Source organism: Carcharodon carcharias, chromosome 21 (genome assembly GCF_017639515.1).
Source record: "Carcharodon carcharias isolate sCarCar2 chromosome 21, sCarCar2.pri, whole genome shotgun sequence".
In the NCBI taxonomy this organism is placed as follows: domain Eukaryota; kingdom Metazoa; phylum Chordata; class Chondrichthyes; order Lamniformes; family Lamnidae; genus Carcharodon; species Carcharodon carcharias.
This window is the reverse complement of record NC_054487.1, coordinates 24,998,265-25,026,125: the sequence shown is the minus strand read 5'-3', so window position 1 is coordinate 25,026,125 and position 27,861 is coordinate 24,998,265. Positions and strand designations below refer to the sequence as shown.

General features: G+C 42.3%; 1 protein-coding gene across 2 annotated transcripts; it reads left to right on the top strand.

Moving 5' to 3' along the window:
* Nucleotides 1–20: 20 nt before the first annotated feature.
* Nucleotides 21–27,861, top strand: adck2 (aarF domain containing kinase 2). 2 transcript variants are annotated; one of them, XM_041216162.1, is made up of 9 exons: nt 21–1,648; nt 2,315–2,461; nt 3,986–4,114; nt 10,766–10,861; nt 16,161–16,412; nt 17,334–17,462; nt 17,821–17,874; nt 17,975–18,104; nt 27,223–27,861. In XM_041216162.1, the coding sequence occupies exons 1-9, from the start codon at nt 713–715 to the stop codon at nt 27,342–27,344; spliced, it is 1,995 nt and encodes a 664-aa protein (XP_041072096.1). In that variant the 5' UTR covers nt 21–712; the 3' UTR covers nt 27,345–27,861. The 2 variants fall into 2 exon arrangements, with proteins under 2 accessions (XP_041072096.1, XP_041072097.1); XM_041216163.1 differs by lacking the exon at nt 27,223–27,861 and adding an exon at nt 23,919–24,048.

The following is a 27,861-nucleotide window of genomic DNA, read 5'->3' as shown; positions in this document are numbered from 1 at the left end:
GTCTGGCTGAGTGCGCGTGCGCAGTACCATCCCTAGGCATGAGGTAATTTGTTTGGCGGATGCTGTTTGTGTCAAGGAGAGAGCGAAAGACACAGAGAAAGAGAATTGGGGAGACAGACGGACAGTGAGCGAGCGAATGAGGGGAAACAGACAGTGGGTGAGAGAGGGGGAAGGAGAGACAGACAGAGAGAGGAGGGAGAGGAGAGGGAGAGAGACGGGGAGGTGTGTCTGTGAAGGAGGATAGGTAAAACCAGTCAAGAGAGAGTTCCTGCTCTGGCTGACAGTGAGGAAGGATCAGAGGGAGGAGCGGTGCATTAAGGCCGAAGCACAACCATAGCAACCGTCCTGAGGGAGGGGGTTGGCCGCAATGAGAAATAAACTGCTGATAACGCAGCAGCCTAGATGAATCGTAACCTGTGGTTTGTCAAATAACAGCTTCGGTGCTCAATTCATTCAGGTGGAATATCACCAGAACATCTCGCTGAGGCCTTCCTGATCCTGTGAATCTCCTTTAATATCTCTTAGGAATGAATGGATTGGCTGCTGGAAGTCTTGAGGCTACAATTTTAAACGCTATTGATGGATTACATGATAAAATAGCAATTTGAAGAGCTGCCGTTGGATCATATGGAAATCAGGGACAAAAAATAGTGCTTGTTGGGTGTCCAACCTCAATATTTATAAATCTTGTTGGCCACATAGTTCCTCTAGAATGGCAACCTTTCTCTTTAGTTGTAGGATATCTCCAACAATGTTCAGACCCATACTGAGAGCCACTGTCTCGATATCACGCAGTCCTGCATTGAAAATATCTTTCAGGGTGAAGAAATTACCCAAGCTTACTTTTGCTTGTCTAGGTCTCGGAGTTTCGTCAGTTGCAAACTCCCAGAAGATGGTCACCGTGGAGGCAAAAGTGCTACACTGGCCAAATTCAGGGGCTGCACACTCATTTTTGAAAGATCTATTCTGGAAGCTACGTTTCACTTTCCATGTGGCTATCCGAGCTGTGATCCTGCTGTTGAGGTTTGGTCCTTTGTTGCTGCTGTATCCAGTTTGTTTTACGTCTTCCAGTTTTGCTTTGCTCTGGTGTGATTTGCTATTGAGATCCATAGAGGCTGCAGGCCCTACTTTCATTAAACTGGGTCAGTGGTTCAGCACCAGAAGAGACCTCTTCTCAGTGGAGTTCTGTGATAAACTCTCCAGACTACATGCCCACGTCACGCCGCACCCTTGGGACTACACTGAGTATTGTATGAAAAGGGCCTTTGGAGAGGGCTGGAGGAACATATTTCAGATTGAAAATAAGGAACCAATCCGATCAGGCTGCATTGCTCAGGTCTATAGAGCTTACAGTGATCCAAGGAACATTAATAACTCTGAATTTCAGAAACTTGCAGAAAGCTTTGAAAAAGCGGACCAATTTGAAGCCTGGGAAGTGTTTGGGCTTCGGGGGATGTTTCATTATATGTTTGGTAAAAAACAGAATGTGTTTCCAGATCAGATCAATGAAGTTAGCCATCATGATCCCAAAAATGGGCCTGAAACTGTTGGGGAATTCATTGGGATGCCAGAACTGGAGGATGGAAAGGCAACCCTTCATCCTGAATCAGCAGTACAGCAGCACCATCTCATTACAGTGGCTATCAAGGTATTACAATTCCTACAGAGTGCAACGTGTGTGGTGTAAATAACGTGAAGTTTAGGTTATCCCTTATACAAGCTGCTTTTTTGGTGCTTAAAGATTGAGCAGGAGGGTTAGACTTTAATTAGTGAGAATACCCGTATGTAATAAGCTGGAGCAGATGAAAAGAGACTATCTAAGCTGGCTATCTAAGTATTTTCATTTTGTAATTGAGTAGAGGGAAGTTCATGAAAAGAATAGCTTTCGCATTTTTGCACACAATGTCTGCATCAAGATAATTAGATATAAAATAAAACTCCTACCTAGCCTCGCAAACAGATCTCAAATCGGGTACTGCAAAGGTCAGAATGCAGGACGTTGCTCCTCCTACTCTTTAGGATCAATGTACCTTAATCTCCAACGTAAATAGAAAAAACAGCTTCCCACAATAGCCACCATTGAATCAGAGTGAATTTTAGTGTCAATTAATGCTGAATTTTTAGGCATTTCTGTAATCTTGCCTAAGTTCTCCAAACTGATCCAAATGATCTTTTTGGGATAATTTAGAGTTATCAGAAAGATGATTTTCATCCCATGCTCTTTGGGTTATTTATAATGTCTGACTGCAGGTTAAGGCAATGTGCGAAGCCACTCTACAACCCAGAGGTTCACGGTAATTGTTTCTTTTTGTAGGTGATGCATCCTGGGATAGCACATCGAGTCAACATGGATCTGATGCTGATGAAAGCAGCAAGCTGGGTTCTCAATCTTCTGCCAGGTCTGAAGTGGCTGAGCTTGACTGAAGTACTGGGAGAGTTTGAAAAGCTCATGACACAACTGGTGAGGGCACAAATTAACTCTGTCTCGTTCTGACCATGATCTTTCTCAACTTTGTGAGTGAGGAGGCAGGAGAGATAGTTAATGGGGGTGTTCTTTTCCATTCCATTTGCAACTCAAGTGCTCTTCAAAGACCTTCTAGGAGAAGACATGTGTGTCATGTTATGTTTTTTAAATGCCATATGGCTAAAAGTGTTACAAATAGGTGTACATCAGTGGGCGAAAATTAGTTGTTGCTAAAATTAAAGTTAAATAATAACATATGTCATCGGAGTACTGTGTGCAGTTCTGGTCACCACATTATAGGAAGGATGTGATTGCACTGGAGGGGGTGCAGAGGAGATTCACCAGGATGTTGCCTGGGATGAAACAGTTAAGTTATGAAGAGAGGTTGGATAGACTTGGGTTGTTTACGGTTGGAGCAGAGAAACAGAGGGGCAACCTGATCGAGGTGTACAAGATTATGAGGGGCATGGATAGGGTGGATAGGGAGCAGCTGTTCCCCTTAGTTGAAGGGTCCGTCACAAGGGGGCATAAGTTCAAGGTGAAGTGCAGGAGGTTTGGGGAGGATGTGAGGAAAAACCTTTTTACCCAGAGGGTGGTGACGGTCTGGAATGCACTGCCTGGGAGGGTGGTGGAGGCGGGTTGCCTCACATCCTTTAAAAAGTACCTGGATGAGTACTTGGCACTTCATAACATTCAAGGCTATGGGCCAAGTGCTGGTAAATGGGATTAGGAAGGTAAGTCAGGTGTTTCTCACGTGTCAGTGCAGACTCGAAGGGCCTCTTCTGCACTGTGATTCTGTAAACATGAGTGTGTCAAATCATCAAAACGATGAACAATTAAGCAGCAGAAAACTACAATAAAAATGTTTACACTTTTTGGCAGATTTGGCAATCTTAAATTGGCCAATAACAATAAATACCAATCCTAAAGTGGCACATAACTGGCAATGACCAATCAGATTTCACAAACATTTAGTGAACTTGGTTTGAGCTGCCATCTTGCATTCCTTCCCCAACTGAAAAAGTAACGTGTAACCATTGAACCCTATTAACAAATTCAGAAATAATCCTTACTTTAATCATATTGTTAACTGTATAATCTTTTTATTCTTAGAGAGACCTATTCATGGGTTGAGAGCCTATTCCTTAGTTTGAAATACTTGGCTGCAGCTTCAATTATTGAGTTAGGTGTTTTGCCTGTTCCTTTTGCAAATATCTCGGTACTTTGTGATTGACTGCAGTTCATGATAGTTGATGGGACGTCTACATTTGGAAAACAAAATCTCAAAGTTACAATGGCAGAATTAGTGCTTGCTTTCGATGTATATTTCCATGTTATTTCCCTTTGTGGAATTTAAAATCTTTCTTTCTCTGATCCTTACGATTTGCTTCAGGTTAGTAAGTTTTTTTTGAATAGGGATCTACTCAGAATCAGAGTTAGTGAGAAATTACTTATTTCTAATAGCTCATTTCAAAGACTACTTGTCTAAACTAAACACTGTTTCCTGGCATTACTCCACAGATTGACCTGAGATACGAGGCAAAGAATATGGAGAGATTCCGAGAGAATTTTCAGGATATGGAATCTGTCAAGTTTCCAATACCTCTCAGGCCATTTGTCACAAGAACAATTCTGGTTGAAACCTTTGAGGTATTTTTTTTTAAAAGAACTTATTGCTAAAATGTGCAGTGCTGTAAGGGATAAAACATGGTTTTAATTTGGTTTTCAGAGTTCTTAAATCCTGACAGGCTAAGGAGATAGAGATGAGAATTTAACCACAGGAAAAGAGGGAAAGCTTGAGTTGATCCTATGCTGAGGGTAACTGAATAAAGGAAGATATAACAATTACGTTACTAGCTGTGACACATGTGGTGTGGGAATATACTGTGCAATCTGTTTATCCAGCCCCAAATCTACTGCAGCTCGCAATAATGAATGGCAATTTAATTTATAATTTCAGGGCTACAGTACAAGTACAAAACTAACAAAGCTCTTGAAGGAAGCTGGAGTTTGGAAGAATTCTTCCTTCAGCAGAACAGTAATACTTAACAGCTGATCATGTGTCAATTAACACCCAGCGGAACACAGTGACTGCACTTCAAAAGAAATTAATTGTGCGATAGTACCCTGAGATGACTTAAAATGGTAAAGTGCTAACCAGATATAAGTATCCATTTGGTAGTACAGAACTTGAGTATTGCTGAAAAAAGAGACATTTCGAAGCTTTTTGTCTTGCACTCACCAGGACGCTTTGCAAGAATACCAATATAAGGGGAAAACAGTGTATACATATGATACGTGGATGATACGTTCACTATATTTAGATCCACAGCTACATGTAATAATTTCTTTACATATCTTAATGGGCTGCATCCTGCGCTCAAATTTACCTTTGAAATGGAACAATCATATGAACTCCCCTTTCTTAATGCACTAGTTGAGAAATCTTCCAGGGGGGTTTTCTACCACAGTCTACTGCAGGCCTACCTTCATTGGTCAATATATGAGTTGGGATCCTTACAGTTCCACACACTATAAGATTGGTCTTATCGGCGACCTTGTAAATGGGACCCGAGCCTTTGCTCACCATGCAAGCTTGATACTGAAATAGGGTGCATCAAAGGCATCCCTGCAGGATAATGACTACCCTGATCAGATCATTTCACGCTGTATATCACACAAACTCATGAACAGACCTAAGGCCTTTACTTTCAGCCTTAAAAAGTGCCCAATCTACCCCAGATTATCTGGGAAGGGCAAGATATCTCAAAAATATAAGCAACAGTTGAAGCTAGCTGTTTCACGCTGCTACTATGCAGTAGCAACATGAGTAGTATACGCCTCCAACAGGATGCTGCCGTCAAGTCAAAAAGACGTTCTGCCTGTCGCACAATCGAGTAATGTGGTATATGAATTTCAGTGCCAGTGTGATGCTAGGTATGTAGACCATATGTCCCAAAGACTGGTGGATCGTTTCAAACAGCATGCGCTAGTCAGTGTTTTTAACGGACAAGTACAGATCGTACCTAACCGTACCTACTTGCAAAACTCAGAACACAGTGTCTGACATTAGATGTGATTCTGCAATTGGTCAACATTTGCTAAATAATCCTCAGCATGTTAAGAATTACGCTGACAACCAATTTAAGATTGTCAGTTTGCCTTGCAGAGTGGTGCATTTGCGCATAGTGGAAGCTACATATATTAATACACAGGGCCCCGTTCTTTGCAGACAGAAGGAACGTGTACACACGTTGCTCCTGTTTCAGCTAAACAAAATAAGTGACAGCCATTCGCTGAATCATTCCTCAGGGCAATGACCAATCAGGATCAAGCTGTCTGGTTTAAATTGTAGTCTTTGCTTGGCAGTTAACTATTAGTCACCATCACTGGTGCATTCTCCATGGCAACACCTCTGCCAATCAGAGTCCACCTGACAACCAATCAGCACTTTTCACATACACTATAAATTGTTGTTTTCCCCTTATATTATTGTAAAGTGTCCTGATGAGTGCAAGATGAAAAGTTTTGACGTGTCTTTCTTTTCAGCAATACTCAAATATAAGCATCTTAACGTTTTTTAAAATATCTGGTTAGGAAAATTGTAAAAGCACACAAAGGTATGTGTAATCAAAAAATCTATTCTAGTCTTACCTGAGGATTCCCAACTTCACAAGATGGTCTTCAAAGCTTCAGTGACATAATGTAATCCGTTCTCATTTTACATGGGAGCATAATGAATTACAGGACTGCTAAGTGGTATACAGTTAGGAGGGAGGTGTCCTGGGAGTCCTCAACATCGACTCCAACCCCCATGAAGTCTCATGGCGTCAGGTCAAACATCGGCAAGGAAACCTCCTGCTGATTACCATCTACTGCCCTCCCTCAGCTGATGAATCAGTGCTCTTCCATGTTGAACATCACTTGGAGGAAGCACTGGGAGTGGCAAAGGTGCAGAATGTACCCTGGGTGAGGGATTTCAATGTCCATCACCAAGAGTGACTCAGTAGCACCACTACTGACCAAGCTGGCCGAGTTCTAAATGACATAGCTGCTAGACTGGGTCTGCAGCAGGTGGTGAGGGAACCAACAAGAGGGAAAAACGTATTTGACCTCATCCTCACTAACCTGCCTGCCGCAGATGCATCTGTCCATGACAGTATCAGTAGGAGTGACCACCACACAGTCATTGTGGAGACGCAATCCCGCCTTCACGTTGAGGATACCCTCCATGATGTTATGTGGCACTACCACTGTGCTAAATGGGATAGATTTCGAACAGATCTAGCAACTCAAGACTGGGCATCCATGAGGTGCTGTGATCCATCGCCAGAAGCAGAATTGTACTCCAACACAATCTGTAACCTCATGGCCCAGCATCTCCCCGACTCTACCATTACCATTAAGCTAGGGGATCAACCTTGGTTCAAAGAAGAGTGCAGCAGGGCATGCCAGAAGCAGCACCAGGCATACCTAAAAATGAGGTGTCAATCTGGTGAAGCTACAATGCAGGACTACTTGCATGCCAAATAGCATAAGCAGCAAGTGATAGACAGAGCTAAGCGATTCCACAACCAACGGCTCAGATCTAAGCTCTGCAGTCCTGCCACATCCAGTCGTGAATGGTGGTGGACAATTAAACAACTCACTGGAGGAGGAGGCTCCACAAATATCCCCATCCTCAGTGATGGAGGAGCACAGCACAGCAGTGCAAAAGATAAGGCTGAAGCATTCGCAACAATCTTCAGCCAGAAATGCCAAGTGGATGATCTATCTCGGCCTCCTCTGGAGGTCCCCAGCATCACAGATGCCAGTCTTCATTTCGATTCGTTCCACGTGATATCAAGAAATGGCTAAAGGCACTGGAAGCTGCAAAAGCTATGGGCCCTGACAATATTCCGGCAATAGTACTGAAGACTTGTGCTCCAGAACTTGTCACACCCTTAGCCAAGCTATTCCAGTACAGCTACAACACTGGCATCTACCTGGCTATGTGGAAAATAGCCCAGGTATGTCCTGTACACAAAAAGCAGGACAAATCCAACACGGCCAATTACCGCCTCATCGGTCTACTCTCGATCATCAGTAAAGTAATGGAAGGGGTCATCAACAGTGCTATCAAGCGGCACTTGCTTAGCAATAATCTGCTCACTGATGCCCAGTTTGGGTTCCACCAGAGCCACTCAGCTCCTGAGCTCATTACAGCCTTGGTTCAAACATGAACAAAAGAGCTGAACTCCCGAGGTGAGGTGAGAGTGACTGCCCTTGATAACAAGGCAGCATTTGACCCAGTGTGGCATTAAGGAGCCCTAGCAAAACTGGAATCAATGGGAATCGGGGGGGAAAACTCTCTGCTGGTTGGAGTCATACCTAGCACAAAGGAAGATGGTTGTAGTTGTTGGAGGTCAGTCATCTTAGCTCCAGGACATTACTGTAGGAGTTCCTCAGGGTAGTGTCCTAGGCACAACCATCTTCAGCTGCTTCATCAATGACCTTCCATCATAAGGTCAGAAGTGGGGATGTTTGCTGATGATTGCACAATGCTCAGCACCATTCGTGACTCCTCAGATACAGAAGCAGTCCATGTCCAAATGCAGCAAGACCTGGACAATATCCAGGCTTGGGTTGACGAATGGCAAGTAACATTTGCGCCACATAAGTGTCAGGCAATGACTATCTCCAACAAGAGAGAATCCAACCATCGCCCCTTGATGTTCAATGGCATTACCATCACTGAATCCCCCACTATCGACATCCTGGGGGTTACCATTGACCAGAAGCTGAACTGGACTCACCACATAAATATTGTGGTTACAAGAGCAAGTCAAAGGCTAGGAATCCTGCGATGAGTAACTCACCTCCTGAATCCTCAAAGCCTGTCTATCATCTACAAGGGACAAGCCAGGAATGTGATGGAATACTCCCCACTTGCCTGGATGAGTGTAGCTCCTACAACACTGAAGAAGCTTGACACTTGATTGGCGCCACATTCACAGACATTCACTCCCTCCACCACCGATGCCCAGTACACAGTGTACCATCTACAAGATGCACTTCAAGAATTCACCAAGGCTCCTTTCAAACCCACAGCCACCACCACCTAGAAGGTCAAGGGCAACAGATAAATGGGAACACCACCACCTGGAAGTTCCCCTCCAAGTCACTCACCATCTTGACTTGGAAATATATCGCCATTCTTTCATTGTCACTGAGTCAAAATCCTGGAACTCCCTTCCTAACAGCACTGTGGGTGAACCTACACCACATGGACTGCAGCGGTACAAGAAGGCAGCTCACCACCACCTTCTCAAGGGCAATTAGGGATGGACAATAAATACTCTATTTTCCAAAAAAAAAATCCAATTTTGTAGAACTGCCGTAACCTAAGTGCAATGGTTATACTGACCATTTAAGAGGTCCTGATAGTGGTGGTATTTATATTTATTGCATTCTGATGAAAAGCAAAATTATAAAGCCCAGCACATACTGCTGGAAAATATCGATTCTTTGCCTTGTTAATAAGATAGGTGAGCTTAACTGCAGAACAGAGCTTCTAAATAATTATCTCTCAACAGCCTTTAGAATGGACTACATCTGTAATATTCCCAGCCAACTAAGTGATATGAAGGTGATGCATTTGTGTCCATGGAGAATACATGCAGGCCAGTAAGAAACTGCAGCAATGAAGATAAATATTGTCTAATGCATAAATGGAATGTGCCTGAGGCAGTAATAGATGTGTAAAGTAAGAACAAAAACAAAAATACCTGGAAAAATTCAGCAGGTCTGACAGCATCTGCGGAGAGGAACACAGTTAACGTTTCAAGTCCATATGACTCTTCAACAGAACTAAGGAAAAATAGAAAAGAGGTGAAATATAGCTGGTTTAAAGGGGGGTGGGACAGGTAGAACTGGATAGAGGGCCAGTGATAGGTGGTATCGTTTCGAGTCCATATGACTCTGCAACAGAACTAAAGAAAAATAGAAAAGAGGTAAAATATAAGCTGGTTTAAGGAGGGGTTGGGACAGGTAGAGCTGGATGGAGGTTCAGTGATAGATGGGCTTGGGATGGGTTAAGGAAAATGTTGCAAAACCTGTTGAACACAGAGCACAGCTCTGAAAGGTAAAGAATATGGCAAAGTTTCATCTTCACTGCATAGGCAGTAACCTGGAGGAGTGGATCGCTCGTAAGTTTAGAACATCTCCTCACCCCCACCATGATTTTCACCCCATTGATTTCAATGGAATTAAGATTGGAGCTGAGTGGGAGGATCACAGATTGCCAATTCTTTCTTTTTAAGTATGAAATATCATTCTGTGTAATACGGGCCTGTTGGCCTTTTATGCATGGTCGGAAAATGGGTCCAGGGACAGCAATTTCTCATTGGAATAAGGGAGAGAAACATGATCTCAGTGGTTAAAATTTTCACAGAAATGATTAGATTCTTGTCACAGTTTTCTGTGCTGAACTAGAAGAGAAGCAAGTTTATGACTGTAAACCAAGGGCTCTTGTGTGGGCTTTGGACCAAGACAGCACTGAGATGAAAATGGTCTGAAAGGGTTCTCCATTATGGACTTAAAGACTTAAATCAGTGGTTTCCAACCTTCAGCTTCCAAGCCCTAGAAAGCTCCTCAAAGGCCATGTAATTTGGGGCCTATTTGCAGATTGTATTTTGATTTATCCTATTGTAAATTGGTGGATTGTTCCTTGTACTGTTACCTCACTGGTGGATAGATCCTAAATCAAAACACTTAACTCTGTTAGTGTTAAAAACCTAAAATATTTGCAAATTAATATGGACATAGATTTTAAACTATATGTGGCCCATGGTGTGGACCTATGCAGCCCAGAAAGACAGAAGCCTGGTAATCCCTCACCTAAATGAAAAGACAAACTAAAAGAGGTGAGTGACATTTTTTAGTTCTTGCTGTCTTGTGATCTTATGCATTGTCCAATATATAGATAACTGTGGTGTTTGAGTCAGCGGGAATATTTCTTCTCTATCTCCAAAGGTATAAAGCAGAAGTGTCCTTGGAGTATGTATTCTCAGCCAGAGAGTTGCTACAATACCGCATGTAAATTTCACATAATTCTGTATTTACACTGGGAATGTATAAACTTTATGTAATAATAGCTTTGGCTCAGTACCTCCTACAAAGCAGAATTGCTTGGCTGATAAACCAATATTCTAGAGTCTAGACAGAAAACTTGTAAAAACACTCAACATTGAATTAAATGCCACTGAATGCTATCATAAAGGGACATGCAACTCTAATTCTTCTATGTTCTTTGTGTTTTAGGAGAGTGAACCCATCTCGATGTACTTGACAAAGGATTTACCTAACATGTTGAAGCAGAGGTTGGCAAGAGTCGGGCTGGAAATGCTGCTGAAGATGGTAACTCAGGGGCAAATAGTTATGGGACTGAAAAAGACGTGAGAAAGGAAGGATCAACAAAACATTTAATGTGAAGGTCCACAGGTTGTAAAACGTCCCTATGCACGGGAGAATATGGGAAGTATTTGTTGATTGAGCCAGATGGCAATTACAATTGCATATGAGAAAACAAGGTTGTTATGGGAGCTGCATCCATGACTCAATTGGTAGTGACCAATTAAACATTTTCCAAACACATTTTACCCTGACTTAAAAATGTTGACTCATGCTGAGTGAGGTACATGCCCATTCTTTGTGTATGAGGCTAAACAATGAGTATTGTCAAATTATTTAACTGTGGCATCACAAAGCCAGAACTTGTCAATGCCTGACATTCGTATGCAAGTATTTTCCAGGAAAGATCACCTTGATTGATTTTCCTTCCTTTCCCTTGCTCAGGGGCAATAAGGCCAATTGAAGCATTTCCAGTAGAGCCCTAGTACAGACGAATTCAGCCGGGACCTTTTTAGTCTATTTGGCTCAGTGTATGAGAGAACATGCAAAATCTGTTTATCCATCTGTATACGTGTGCATAATATATATAATTTATATACCTGTTTGTCTTCCGTAGTGGTTTTCACAGTTAGTCAGTGGAAAATGGTATGTTTCTTTAACTATTTGTTGTACCAGCCTGAGGGTGCAATGCAAGCAAAAATAACAGATGCCCATATTCACCTCCATCTGTTACTCCACATCATTTCCCCATTGCTTCCTATGCTTTCTCTCAGGCTGTACTCTTTCTTTGCCTACCTTCCATATAACTGCTACTTTCCCTCCCTCAGCCCCAGCTTAGATAGTTTACCTGACCTTATAATCTTGTTTTTCAGAGGTTACAGCACTATCATCTGGGGCAAGTAAGAACAACAGATGTTATCACCACCACACTCCTCAGTGATTGTGATAGACTGTGGAGTTAAATTTTACTGATTGGTTACAATGTACTAAGTATCAAAATTATGACAAACTTGAAACAAACAAGCTCAGCATCTTAATATATTACTACAAAGTCTCTTATGATGTTGCTCATGGTGAGCCAATTTTTGATGCAAAGAGGAATGTTTCTGATGCTTAGAAGATAACATCTGGGCCACTAACTTACAATAACAAGTCAAATTCCATTTTGTTAAAACTGGGCCATCTCCTATGGCAGTGGACATGGGAATTCAAAGCCAAATGCTGGTTGAAGTTCTGGTCAAACAGGCTTAGTAAATGAAGGAATAATTGGAATGAGTGGTAGGTGAAGAGGAAGTGGGCAAAGAGGGATAAGAAAAGAAGAAAAAGAGGAAAGTGAGCAAGAGGAGAGGTTCAAAGGAGATGGGGTTGGGGAGAGGAGAGAAGGAGGAGGAATGGGCGGAGAAATGCAGGAGTGGAGTGATGAGCATGAGGAGGATGGGGATGAGTAAGGAGATTAGGTCGACCCTGCAAAGTCCTCCTTTTTAACATATGGGGGCTAGTGCTAAAATTGGGAGAGCTGCCTCACAGACTAGTCAAGCAACAGCCTGACATAGTCATCCTCACGGAATCATACCTTACAGATAATGTCCCAGTCTCCACCATCACCATCTGTGGGTATGTCCTGTCTTCACCAGCAGGGCAGGCCCAGGAAAGGCGGCGGCAAAGTGGTATATAGTCGGGAGGGAGTTGCCCTGGGAGTCCCCAACATTGACACCACACCCCATGAAGTCTTATGGCATCAGGTTAAACATGGGCAAGGAAATCTCCTGCTGATTACCACCTACCACTCTCCCTCAGCTGATGAATCAGTGTTCCTCCATGTTGAACATCACTTGGAGGAAGCACTGAAGGTGGCAAGGGTGCAGAATGTACTCTGGGTGAGGGATTTCAATGTCCATCACCAAGAGTGACTCGGTAGCGCCAGTACCAACCGAGCTGGCTGAGTCCTAAATGACATAGCTGCTAGACTGGGTCTGTGGCAGGTGATGAGGGAACCAACAAGAGGGAAGAACACATTTGACCTCATCCTCACCAATCTGCCTGCCGCAGATGCATCTGTCCATGACAGTATCAGTAGGAGTGACCACCCCACAGCCCTGTGGAGACAAACTCCCACCATCACATTGAGGATACCCTCCATCATGTTGTGTGGCACTACCACTGTGCTAAATGGGATAGATTTCGAACAGATCTAGCGACTCAAGATTGGGCATCCATGAGGTGCTGTGATCCATCAGCAGAAGGAGAATTGTACTCCAATGCAATCTATAACCTCATGGCCAGGCATATCCCCCATTCTACCATTACCATTGAGCCAGGGAATCAACCTTGGTTCAAAGAAGAATGCAGCAGGGCATGCCCGGAGCAGCACCAGCCATACCTGAAAATGAGGTGGCAACCTGGTGAAGCTATAGCACAAGACTACTTGTATGCTAAACAGCATAAGCAGAAAGTGATAGTCAGAGCTAAGCGATTCCACAACGTACGGATCAGATCTAAGTTCTGCAGTCCTGCCACACCCAGTCGTGAATGGTGGTGGACAATTAAACAACTCACTGGAGGAGGAGGCTCCACAAATATCCCATCCTCAATGATGGAGGAGCACAGCACAGCAGTGCAAAAGTTAAGGCTGAAGCATTCGCAACAATCTTCAGTCAGAAGTACTGAGTAGATGATCTCTCTCGGTCTCCTCCGGAGGTTCCCAGCATCACAGATGCCAGTCTCCAGCCAATTCAATTCACTCTACGTGATATTAAGAAATTGCTGAAGGCAATGGATACTGCAAAGGATATGGGCCCTGACAATATACTGAAGACTTGTGCTCCAGAACTTGTCGCGCCCCTAGTCAAGCTGTTCCAGTACAGCTACAACACTGGCATCTACCTGGCTATGTGGAAAATAGCTCCTGTACACAAAAAGCAGGACAAATCCAACACGGCCAATTACTACCGCATCAGTCTACTCTTGATCATCAGCAAAGTAATGGAAGGGGTCCTTGACAGTACTATCAAGCAGCACTTGCTTACCAATAATCTGCTCATTGATGCCCAGTTTGGGTTCCACAACAGCCACTCAGTTCCTGAGCTCATTACAGCCTTGGTGTAAACATGGACAAAAGAGCTGAACTCCTGAGGTGAAGTGAGAGTGACTGCCCTTGACCTCAAGGCAGCATTTGACCCAATGTGGCATTAAGGAGCCCTAGCAAAACTGGAGTCAGTGGGAATCAGGGGGAAAACTCTCCGCTGGTTGGAGTCATACCTAGCACAAAGGAAAATGGTTGTGATTGTTGGAGGTCAGTCATCTCAGCTCCAGGACATCACTGCAGGAGTTCCTCAGGGTAGTGTCCTAGGCCCAACCATCTTCAGCTGCTTCATCAATGACCGTCCATCATAAGGTCAGAAGTGGGGATGTTTGCTGATGATTGCACAATGTTCAGTACCATTCGTGACTCCTCAGATACAGAAGCAGTCCATGTCCAAATGCAGCAAGACCTGGACAATATCCAGGCTTGGGTTGACAAATGGCAAGTAACTTTTGCGCCACACAAGTGTCAGGCAATGACTACCTCCAACAAGAGAGAATCCAACCATCACCCCTTAATGTTCAATGGCATTACCATCACTGAATCCCCCACTATCAACATCCTGGGGGTTACTATTGACCAGAAACTGAACTGGACTCGCCATATAAATACTGTGGCTACAAGAGCAGGTCAGAGGCTAGGAATCCTGCGACGAGTAACTTACTTCCTGACTCCCCAAATTCTGTCCACCATCTACAAGGCACAAGTCAGGAGTGTGATGGAAAACTCTCCACTTGCCTGGATGAGTGCAGCTCCCACAACATTGAAGAAGCTAGACACTGTCCAGGACAAAGTAGTCGCTTGATTGGCACCACATTCACAAACATTCACTCCCTCCACCACTGATGCCCAGTAGCAGCAGTGCGTACCATCTACAAGATGCATTGCAAGAATTCACCAAGGCTCCTTAGACAGCATCCTCCAAAGCCACGACCACTACCACCTAAAAGGACAAGGGCCGCAGACACATGGGAACATCACCACCTAGAAGTTCCCCTCTAAGTCACTCACCATCCTGACTTGGAAGTATATCACTGTTCCTTCATTGTCGCTGGGTCAAAATCCTGGAACTCCCTCCCTAACAGCACTGAGGGTGTACCTACACTACATGGACTGCAACGGTTCAAGAAGGCAGCTCACCACCACCTTCTCTAGGGCAACTAGGGATGGGCAATAAATGCTGACTGAGCCAGCAAAGCCCACGTCCCGTGAATGAATATTAAAAAAAGTAATGGAGTGGTATGATGCAGTTAGGGTTCAGAGGGCAGCAGATACGGTGATCATAATCAAATGGATGGAAATTGACAGATGGGATCAATGAGAGATTAGAAACTCAGGGATGCACACGATCCAGAAGCTTGAGGAAGTTATAGTGCAATAATTGAAACTTCTGCCACTGACCTAAAGGCATCAGGAACAGATGCGCATACACACTTGGCCTGAATTGCGACCTCTGGCGCATGTGCAGATTCTCCCACCAAGATGGTGGGTGGATGCCATTTTGCTTCCAGGCTAGTTTAACACTGCAAATGGGCAAGTTTAACTGAAACTTTAACTACTAAATGATACTTTTATAAAAAAAATAAATACAATATATTTGAAAAAGTGATCAGGTTGGAAAGGCTGCGTGCAGGGACTTCCTACACAGCCTGACTAGTTTAGTTGATAGATAATGGGACTCTTAATCCCAGCATCATGGTTTCAAGCCTCACATTGGGTGATTCTTTTTTTCTCTTAAATATTTATTTTATTGATTCTTATGAATGGTGAAACACCACTGTTAAGGACACTGGTTGCTAGGGAAAAATATCTAGCTGTCACTCCCAGGCATCTTACATTCACTCCATGAATGTCTATTTGAATGGATATCAAAATAGTTGCTCTCTGACTAGTTGAATTTTTTTTCCATTAACTAATTTTGTTGTAAAGGAGACAGATCTAAGACACCATCTTACAGAAAAAATGCATAATTCCCATGTTCACTGACAAAGCAGAGCTGCACTTAAAAGCATTAACGGTCACAGGCACTGACACTGCATCTGCACGTGTGCAGGAAGTGCTCCTCCGAGCATTGTGGCACAAAAAAATGCAGCCTAATGGAAGGTGGCTTCAGTCAACATCCCAAAATATGCCCAAAAAAACCCGTTGTTTTCATTTTTTGTGTTATTGTGACATTGTTCCCAGTTGATCTTTCTGTTTTTTGACATGTTTATCTTTCTGTAGGTATTTGTGGATAACTTTATTCATGGAGACCTTCACCCTGGAAATATCCTCATCCGGGGGGCTGATCAGTTCAACCTACAAAATGATGACAAGACAACCATTGTAGACTTATGCGATACACTCATTGTTAACGTGCATTCATCCCAATGTCCATTAAAGCTTATTGTTTTAGATACTGGCATTGTTACTGAACTCCAACCATCTGACTTACATAATTTCAAGGCTATCTTCACTGCTGTAATTGAAGGGCAGGTACGATCCTTTGAATTCTTTTCCCCCTATGTGCATCATATTCCATCCTCAAAAGACCAGGCAAGGGATGTGCTACATATTATCTGAGAGTGTAGATCATGTGGCTTGTGTGTTTTTTTTTGATCCCACCGTTTAATCTAGCTGAGGATTTCAAGTTGTGGAATTGCAATTCACTTTTAAATATGGAAAATAATTTATCGCTTTGATCCACTTGGAAAATGGAATTTTCACTGTTTCTTTCTGCAAACATTTAAGACAAAATTGTAATATTTGGACATTGTCATCAGACCCGTCTTTGTGGGGTAACGTGCTGTGCCAAAATTGCTAGCTCTAATTTAAGCAATATGTGGTACTGGCAGCATAGTGTGCCAGTCAGTGGAATGGGGTAAATTCATCCATCATTTGTTTACCAGAGTGACAATACTGAAGAGATAACAAGATCAAGGTGTTTTCCTCTGGGTGGCACTGTGGGCCTCACGCTGGCCTTTCTCTTGACCCAGTCAGAGTTAAAAGCTTCTTGTTGCTAAGATTAACTGATTTTGTCAAAATTAGTGCCATTTACTGCTTTGGGTTTAGTACCATTCAACAACTTGAATATAAAAGTCATTTAATTAATTCCAACACAAAATATTTAACAGTTGACTTGCATAATTGACTTTATACTTTGTAACCATGGTAACTGTTCAGTACTGTGTATTCCTTGATCGTTCCTCTTCAAGTCATTCAATCCAATTTAGTTTCCTGTTTGTTTGGTTCTTAGCCATGCTTCAGTTTTCTTCATTCCCAAAGCTGGGCTTTTGATTGGAGAGGCATTGTGTTGGGGGCGTGGGTGCTCAAACTGCATGCAGGCTAAAACAGGTTTACTAACTTGATCTAGATTTCTGCTTCATAATGTGTAATTCTGTGGGTTTTTATTTTCAGGGTGAACAGGTTGCAGAATTACTGCTGACCCAGGCCAGAACCAGTGAATGCCGGGACATACAACTGTTGAAATCTGAAATAGAAAAGCTCTTCAGCGAAGCCAAGATGAGGACAGGTTCTCTGGGAGAGGTATCTAACACACTAACAGTCCTTAGATAAGGGAGGTGAGGCCATACTATAATAATGCTGATTATAATGCAGCAATGTGGAGCAAGCGATGCCAAATCATAGAGCTTATTCAGAGTTCTCTAATTAATGTGTTTGTAGTAATAATGTTGATTTCTACTTAATTGTCCCAGAGTGAAGCGGCTGCATGGAATACTGCAGTTGTATAGTTCGTTTTAGCCGCTGAGATTGCTGCCAGATAGAATGGTAGGTGGGCTGATGCTACTAGTTAATGAGGGAGGTGAAAAGAATTGTTTATTGCCTTGAGATATGTCTGTATTAGCTGATCTCTTTTTAAACACTTTTCCTCTTTTCTTCTCAGCTCCATATTGCAAGTTTACTATCTCAGGTTTTGGAGACACTCCTTGTACACAAGGTAGAGTGGAATTCTGGGATTGGTTACACGTGTAGCTCTTTGTTTATGATTGATTGAAAAATGACTGCAGCTTTGTTTGCATTCCTTCTGTCAACACCAGGTCAAGGTGCAAAGTAACTTTGCCTCCATCATCTTTGCCTTCATAGTCTTGGAGGGCCTCAGTCGTTCTCTGGATCCCAGGCTGGACTTATTGGAAGTGGCTAGACCTTTGCTACTGAAGAACGCCACAGGTTTGTAATGGCAGTCATAGCTGTCTGTAGCATTGCATCTTTGACCACCCTTACTAAGGAAAGGAGAGAACACATCTACCAGAGTTTCACATCTATTCAATGTTCGATCATCATGTTAGTAGGAATTTAATGATTTATTTAACTACAGGCTGATGCCAAGACTAGTAAAAGTCCATTTGTAGAATAATTTTTGTCTCCGTGTTTTGAACCTTCATGCAACTGTGAGCAAAATGAAAGTGCAAGATTAAATGTGTGAATGTCCAGAGAGTTCTTGAATATATTGATTCTGTCTCACTGCACTAACAGACTGAACAAATGTGATTTTCAATGATGAGTCTATGTCTGTTAGCACAGAGTGGGGAGGGTTAAAAAGTTGGTACAGTGCACAGGTGCTGCAGAACTCTGTACCATAAACTAATAAAAGGCAACAACTAAACAGTTTCCCTATGTCTCAGTTCAACCATGCCGTGCCTCCTATTTCACAAGAGGGAGAAAGAAAAAATGCTTGCATGTATATAGCACCTTTCATGATCTCAGGATGTCCCAAATGAAGTACTTTTGAAGTGTAGTCATGGTTGTATTGTAAGAAACGCAGCAGCCAATTTGCACACGGCAAGCTCCCACAAACAGCAACGTGATAATGACCCGATAATCTGTTTTTAATGATGTTGATTGAGCAATACATATCAAGGATAATTCCCCTGCTCTTCAAAGTAGTGCCATGGGATCTTTTATGTCCACCTGAGAGAACAGATGAGGCCTCAGTTTAACATCATGACCAAAAGACAATATCTCCAAAAGTACAGCACTCCCTCAGTATTGCACTGGAGTGTCAGCCTGGATTTTCATACTCTAGTCTCTAGAGTGGGACTTGAACCCACAATCTAACCAGATGAGTGTGCAACCCACTGAGCCACAGCTAAGACTGTCAGAGGTATGGAGAACTCTGGGAAGCACTTTGAGTGGAGAAGCTTGATCATATTTTGCAAGGGTGGGTGATCTGAAAAGGAGAACATAAGAAATAGGAACAGGAGTAGACCATTCGACCCCTTGAGCCTGCCCTGCCATTCAATAAGATCATGGCCAATCTTCTTGTGTTTCGATTTCCATGGTCCCATCTACCCCTGATAATCTTTGATTCCCTTGATTAACAAGACTCTATCTACCTCTGCCTTAAAAATATTCAATGACCCTGCCTCCAGCACCTCCTGAGGCAGAGAGTTCCAAAGTCGCACAACTCTCTGAGAGAAAAAATTTCGCCTCATCTCTGTCCTAAGGGCGACACCTAATTTTAAACAATGCCCCCTAGTTCTGGACTCACCCACAAGAAGAAACATCCTTTCAATGTCCACCTTGTCGAGGCCGTTCAAGATCTTGTATACTTCAATCAAATCACCCCTTGCTCTTCTAAACTCCAGTGGAAACAAGCCCAGTTCTGTCCAACCTTTCCTCATAAGACAACCCACTCATTCCAGGTATCAATCAGTAAACCTCCTCTGAACCGCCTCCAATGCACTTACATCCTTCCTTAGTTAAGGAGACCAAAACTGCACGCACTATTCAAGGTGCAGTCACACAAATGCCCTGTTCAACTGAAGCATAACATCGTTACTTTTATGTTCAATCCCTCTCGTAATAAAGGATAGCATTCCATTAGCCCTAATTACTTGCTATGCCTGCATACTAACTTATGTGACTCATGTACTAGAATCCCTCTGCACCTCAGAATTATGTGGCTGTTCTCCATTTAAGTAATACTCTTGCTTTTTTGTTCTTCTTGCCAAAGTGAACAGCTTCACATTTTCCCACATTAAACTCCATTTGCCAGATCTTTGCCCACCTACTCAACCTGTCTATATCCATCTGCCACTTCCTCATGTCGTCTTCACAACATACTTTCCTACCTATCTTTGTGTCATCTGCAAATTTAGCTACCATGTCTTCACTCTCCTCATCTAAGTCATTGATGTAAATCGTAAAAAGTTGAGGCCCCAGCACAGACCACTGTGGGACTCCACTTGTCACATCCTGCCAATCCGCTAAAGACCCATTTATGCATACTCTCTGCTTTCTGCCAGCCAGCCAATCTTCTATCCATGCTGATATGTTACCCCCTATACCATGTGCTTTTACTTTCTGGACTTCTGGAAATCCAAAATACAGTATATCTACAGGCTCCCTTTTACCCATAGCGCATGTTACTCCTTCAAAAAACTCCAATAAATTGGTTAGACATGATTTTCCTTCCACAAAACCATGCTGACTCTTCCCGATTGCCTTGAGCTCTTCCAAGTGTCCAGCTTTGGCCTCCTTAATGATTGATTCTAACAACTTCCCCACGACAGACGTCAAGCTAACTAGCCTATAGTTTCCTGTTTTCTGCCTCTCTCCCTTGAATAGAGGGGTTATATTTGCTACTTTCCAATCTCATGGAACTTTTCCAGAATCTAGTGAATTTTGGAAAATTAACACCAGCTTACAATAATTTGGGTATCACCAAGGATAGGAGTTGCATAACCCTGACAAGCATCTCTATTTTTAGCCCTCATTTTGTCAGCGAGTTAAAATAATTGTACTGTTTCATGATTTATTTGGAGACGTGATCAGTCTCTGTATTTGTGTGCTTCTATCTCTGTACACAGCAGAAAAAGGTACTAAACACGTAATGACTGCTTCATACACAAAGTTTCCAGCTTCCACAGACCACCTACAACCCACAGAATCTACAACTCCATTTTCTTAGTCTTCTTGTCACCCAGTCATTCCACCTTTCATTTCTCCTCTCTTGGGTATTTTTCTCCCCCAAGTCCCCAGAATCCCTAGCCCAACTCATTACTGTTTCTCTGCTTTACTGCTCCACCTCTGCCATCCAAGATGTGAATCCCCCTTGGGTAAACTCATAGTTACTTTCTGTTTGTGTCTCCATCCTCCAAAGGGAATTGGTTAAGTGGCAAAAATGGCAGGGACAATTATTTGATAACATCATTCAACAGAAATTCTTTGTGCTATAAATGAAGATTCATTATACTTGAAAGAAAATGTTTTAGGAAAGCTGTTAGGTGAACTAAAAGAATACATCAGCATTGATTCTGTAGACAAAGACAATAACAATCTATACTTTCCAGAGGTTCTACGTAGCCTAACTCCCATATGTGCACGCCACCAGATATGTATATGCCACCAAACAAACTTAGATTCAAGGAAGCAGCAGTTTTAATGTTGCTACAAAACTTGAATCCTAAACAAGGACTTTGCCATGGAACAAGATTGGTAGTTAGGATGATGTTTTCGTTAAAAAATGTTGAAATTGTAACAGGCAGATTTCATGAAAAAACAGTGTTTATCCTTCATAATATTGAGCCCATCAGACTCAAACCTGCCTTTTCAGTGCAGGAGAAACTAGAAATCTTGTATGTTGCAATAAAACTGCTAATTTGACCGCTAATGTCTCTTAGTCACTAGATTGACCTGTTACAATTTTGGAGGTTTGGGAGTTTTTGACACTGTTGACTCATTATTGAATAATTCTGAAATCAGAACACAAAGATCAACTGTTAATCAGCAACCTGAGATATATGCAAATTAAAGGAAACGTGATTTTAAAATTTGAGCCCAAAACTGCTCACCATTTCAACAGATTTTGCTGTAACTCTAACAGCAGTTTAGCGAAATAGCCACAAACTGGAGCTGAAAATATCAGATTCCAACTAAAGTTGGAGGTTCCACTGATCTTGTTTGGGGTGGAGCCTCTGCCAGCTCCAAAGAGACCACTGACCACCTCCCCATCTCCCACTCCCAAACAAGACCACTGACCACAACCCAAACAAGACCACTGACCCCCCCCCCCAGACAAGACCACTGGCTCCACTCCAGACAAGACCTCTGACCCCATCCCAGATGAGGCCCCTGACCCCACCACAGACAAGGCCACTGACTCCAACCCAAACAAGACCGCTATTTCTATGCCAAGCTGACACTGACACTATAATAAGCTTTGTTTATTGTACTCTGGTGAATAGTCAGATAGGCAACGATTTATCTTTATGGCTATGATATAGTGGGATTCCAATCCCAGTTTGGGACATGGCTATTGTGAAATTAAGATGGTTAGAAAATATAAATCAATTCTTGCTCTTGACATTTTCAGCCGCAGATGCATATGGGAGCTTTGCAGGTTCCTGGCTGTGCTTAATAAATATATTCTTTAATTTAAAAAGTACTCATTATGCTTCCTGGTATAACCATCGTTATTAGTATGAGATTCACAAACCCTTGTTTACAGTTGATTCAATATTACAATGATGTATCAATGTCTATCACGACTGAAGTCCTCCCTATATCTTTGTCACAGCTGACAGTCTAACCTTGCTGCTGCTCTGTTGGGAATGGCAGTTTTGTAATCTGCCTCCTGAATTTAATCATCTTTGTTTGGAGTTGGGGGAATATGGATATGGAATTATTTTTGGACGGTGGTACAATGCAAGCGGTATTGGATCGGGCACTGATTATACACAGCATTTGACAGTCAGTTCTATTGACTGCAATTAAACTTCCCTCAGACCTGAAAGCTATTGCTATTACTGAATAAAGTGAAAATCACTGATTTCCTACATTTACGTGGCTTGCAGTAACCATTCATTCAAACCCCTGTCAAACAATCAAATTAATCACACGCTTAACAATAAACACTACAATCACTACAAAATGAAACTGAGAACTGTTATGTGATTACTATTGCCCTATGAAATTGTATAAATGTGTCACTAACATCTAAAAAGTCACAAGGTCACCAGTACAAATGCAATTCTTAGAAAATGACACTTACAATCTTTTTAATTTGTTCTCTGGATGTGGATGATACAGGAAAAGATGTGATTATTACCTTTCATCAGTTACTCTTGGAAGGTGTTGGACTTTCTTCTACAGTGATTATTTTTATAACTGAATGGCTTGCTATGCTGGACAGTCACAGAACGTGCATTTGGAACTATTAGTGAACCAGTGGTTTCAACAATAATGCACCGTTTTTGGGGTAATTTTTCTATGCCAGCTTGGATATCACCATATTTATTGAATCCATTTCACAACTTGACAAAGTGAGATTTGAACTCTCAACTGCTGCTTTGGCTGGTCTAGTACCATAACCATTACACTTCTGAACCCTATTATCATCATAGGCCAATGACATTGCTCAAAAGGTGAAGATCCCAATTTCTTTTATTTTTATAGATCGATGTAGCAAACACTCAGAACAGTATAACTGATTCATGATATTTATGTGGTCATTAGAAAAAATACACAGGCCATGAAGAAAATGCAGGATTAAACCTAGGCATACAGGACGCACTGATCAACAACTGAGAATGCTGACTTCAGATCTTGCACACAATTTCATGATACTGTATGAAATAATGATAACATTTGAATTTGTGAGCTACTATAAAGGAAGACTAAGATGAAAAAATATATCTTTAATCAATGACCTTTAAAAATATGTGGTCCAGCTTTTTGTTTTCAGAAATAAAAGTGATTTCCTTCAAGGTCAAAGTATTCAGCTTATCTACAAAATTAAATAAAGATTAATTGACAGCTCTTCTGATGGCTCAATAAATAAATGATCAGGAAGGTTGCTAGTTAGATATCTGGCTTGTGCTAAGTGAGCTGTTATTGAGATCAGGAGAAAAATAGCCAGGGTTTCTGCACATTATCAATACCTAGCTAATGCTACTGGAAAATAATGTTTGTAGATGCTCAGGTCAGAATTGGCCGAAGTGCGCCTTGTTGTCAAATAACTTGCCAAAATTCGTTCTTCAGAATGGCTACTGATGGATACTTGCAAAACTGAAACTATAGTCCAGTGGGGCTAACTCTTTCAGTAGGAAGGTATCTTTATCATGGACTCATAGACGTTTACAGCACAGAAAGAGTCCATTTGGCCCATCCTGTCCACACCTGTCAACAAAGATCTGACTACACCAATCCCATTTTCCAGCACTCGGCCCATAGCCCTAGAGTCTATGGCAACGCAAGTGAGTATCTAAAAACTTCTTAAATGTTATGAGAGTTTCTGACTCAACCACCCTTTCAGGCAGAGTTCCAGGCTCCCACTACCCTCAGGGTGAAAAAATTTTTCCTCAACCCCTCTTAACTTTCTACCTCTTACCTTAAATCTATGCCCCCCTGGTTATTGACCCCTCTTCTAATGGAAAAAGTGCCTTCATATCCACCCTATATATGCCCCTCATAATCTTATACACCTCTATCAAGCCCCCCTCAACCTTCACTGCTCCAAGGAAAACAACCCCAGCCTATCCAATCTTTCCTCATAGCTCAGACCTTCCAGGCAGCATCCTGGTAAATCTCCCCTGCACTCTCTCCAGTGCAATCACATCCTTCCCATAATGTAGTAACCAGAACTGGACTCAGTACTCCAGTTGTGGCCTAACCAGCATTTTATACAGTTCCAGCATAACCTCCCTGCTTTTGTATTCTAATCCTTGGCTAATAAAGGCAAGTATTCCATAGGCCTTCTTAACCACCACTTATCTACCTGGCCTGCTGTCTTCAGGGATCTGTGGATATGCACACCAAGGTCCCTCTGATCTTCTGTACTTTCCAGGATCCTACCATTCATAGTGTAACCCCTTGCCTTGTTAGTCCTCCCCAAGTGCATTACCTCTCACTTTTCTGGGTTGAATTCCATTTGTCACTGCCCTGCCCACCTGACCAGTCCATTGATATCCTCCTGCAGTTTATGGCTATCCTCCTCACTATTTACCACCCAACCAATTTTTGTGTCATCCGCGAACTTCTTGATCATACCACCTACATTTAAGTCCAAATCACTTATGTACACCACAAACGGCAAGAGCCCCAGCACTGAGCCCTGCAGAACCCCACAGGAAACAGACTTACAGTCACAGAAACATCCTCTACCATCACCCCCTGCTTCCTGCCTCTCAGCCGATTTTGGATCCAACGTGCCACTTTGCCTTGGATCCCATCGGCTCTTTCTTTCTCCACCAGTCTGCCATGAGGGAACTTATCAAAAGCCTTGCTAATGTCCATTTAGACCACATCAAATGCACTACCCTCATCAACACTCCTGGTTACCTCAAAAAATTTGATCAAATTTGTCAAACACTATTTTCCCTTAAATCCATGCTGACTATCCCTGATTAATCTGTGTCTCTCCAAATGCAGATATATTCTGTCCCTCAGAGTTCTTTCTAGTAACTTCCCCACCACTGAGGTTAGACTGACTGGCCTGTAATTTCCTGGTCTATCACTTACTTTTTTAATAATGGGACACTGTTAGCAGTCCTCCAGTCCTCTGGCACTTCTCCTGTAGCCAGAAAGGATTTGAAAATTACTGCCAGGGCCCATGATATCTCTTCCTTTGCTTCCCTCAACAGCCTGGGATATGTTTCATCCGGGCCTGCGGATTTAACCACTTTTTAGGCTGCTAAACCCACTAGTACCTCCTTCCTCTCTCTGTTAATTCCTTCTAAAATTTCACAGTCCTCCACCCTGATGTCTCTACCTGAGTAATCCTTTTCCAGTGTGAAGACCGACGCAAAGTATTAATTGAGGACTGTACCCATGTCGTCCAGATCCACACACACATTACCTCTACAGTCCCTAATTGGTCCTACTCTTTCCATAGTTATTCTCTTGCTCGTTATATATTTTTTAAAAAACCCTTTGGGTTTTCCTTTATTCTACCCACCAAAGCTTTCTCATGCACTCTCTTAGCTCTCCTAATTTCCTTTTTAAGTTCCTCCTGCAATTTGTATACTCCTCTAAGGACTCTGCCATATTGAGCTCTTGGTATCTGCTAAAAGTTTCTCTTTTTTCCCTAATCCTAACTTTTATGTTCCTTGGCTTTCCAAGGTTCTCGGGACTTGGTCCCCCACTTTGTCTTTACAGGAACATATTTGCTCTGTACTTTCACTATTTCCTCCTTGAATGCCTTCCACTGCTCTGACACAGCTTTATCTGCAAGTAGCTGCTCCCAGTCCACTTGGGCCAAATCATATCTCATCTTAGTAAAATTAGCCTTTCCCCAGTTTAGAACTTTTATTCCTGGCTCAACCTTATCCTTTTCCACAACTATCCTAAATCTAACTGAGTTATGGTCACTATCTCCAAAATGCTCCTCCACTGATATGCCTTCCACCTGCCCAAGCTCATTTCCAAATATTAAGTCTAGAACTGCCCTCTATTTTGTTGGGCTTTCTATGTACTGGCTAAATAAGTTCTCCTGGATGCCACTTAAGAATTTTGCTCCCTCCCTATTTTGCACACCAAAACTATCCCAGTTAATATTTGGGTAGATAAACTATTACTGCCTTACTATTCTTACACTTCTCTGAAATTTGATTGCATCTTTGATCCTCTATCTCTACCTGAATGTTTAGGGGCCTACAGTACACACCCGACAGCATGTTTGCCCTTTTTGTGCTTTTTACTTCTACCCATGTGGCCTCATTTGATTGATGATCCTTCCAAGATATTAGCCCTCCTCACTGCCATAATTGATTCCTTGATCAATATTGCAACCCCTTCCTTTTCTATCCCCTTCTCTATCTCGTCTGAATACCCCATAACCAGGAATGTTGAGCTGTCAATCCTGCCCTTTTAGCCAAGTCTCAGTCATGACTATGATATACTCCCACATGCCTATATGTGCCCTCAGCTCGCCTGTCTTATTCCTCAGGTTCCTTGCATTAAAATATATTCCATTTAGTCTTGCCAAACTCACTTCTTTCTTATCTAGCCTATGTTTCCTCTGCCTTCCAGACTCACTTACTAATGTTTTAACTTCTAATTCCATCCCAGCTTCTCTCCCCTCTGAACTACTTTTCAGAATTCAATCCCCCTGCCAATTTAGTTTAAATCCACCCCAATAGCATTAGCAAACTTTCCAGGTACTCAATTTGCCAGATTAGGTGCCTACCATGACTAGGGATTGTCATGGATAGCTAATAACAGCTACAAATTACTTACGGGCATATTGAACTTTTTAAGGAAAACGTGTGTGATTTAAAGAAATACAAGCAAGGACACTGGTGGTAGATAATGTAAAGTGACCACTTTCTGAAAAATTCCTATGTAGATTATACCGACAGACCTGTCCTGAGAGAACATGGAATGTCGCACTGGAAAAGGTGTCATGGCCTTCTTCAAGGAGACGCATTTGAAAGGAAGATTGGACAGATGCAAAAGACCGAACTTTAATCTTCTGTGGTTGCAGAGACAAAAGACTGATTACCATGTCTGAACAAGGATCTAAAATTCGTCTCTTGTTAATTCATATCTCAGAATGTATAAAATGGTCAGAGATCAAAGAAAACCGACTCTGGCGGAAAGACATAGCTTTTATTCCTTGCAGGAATACACAGAGAAAAATGGGTTAAAAAGCTAGCTGCAGAGCAGTGCTAAGTGCTGTAAGAGTGACAGCACAAGAAGACCAACCAGTCACCCCTGCAATCGCAGGCAAAGTCTCTCTCTCTCCCTCCCTCTGTTGCTGGAGGCAAGGACAGCTTCTTCAGCCAACCTGCAGAACCAAGGGTCTCCAAACTGTCAAACCACCAATCGCTACTGGAATCACCCAACTTAATGGTTGCAAAGTTTCACCATCCAAGCCTCACGGACAAGTCAAAGAAGGATTGGTTTATCTTTTTAAATTTTTATTTGGACTCTTAACTTCTCATTTCTCATCTGTGTGTATGTTTGTTGCATTTTTTATTATTTT

Excerpts from the sequence above, each read along its gene's own strand:
- adck2 (XM_041216162.1), top strand. The coding sequence starts at position 713 with ATGGCAACCTTTCTCTTTAGTTGTAGGATATCTCCAACAATGTTCAGA. Across the intron at positions 17,463-17,820 it reads GGACAGGTTCTCTGGGAGAG|CTCCATATTGCAAGTTTACT; the intron begins GTATCTAACACA and ends TTTTCTTCTCAG. Across the intron at positions 18,105-27,222 it reads GCTACTGAAGAACGCCACAG|ATTATACCGACAGACCTGTC; the intron begins GTTTGTAATGGC and ends ATTCCTATGTAG.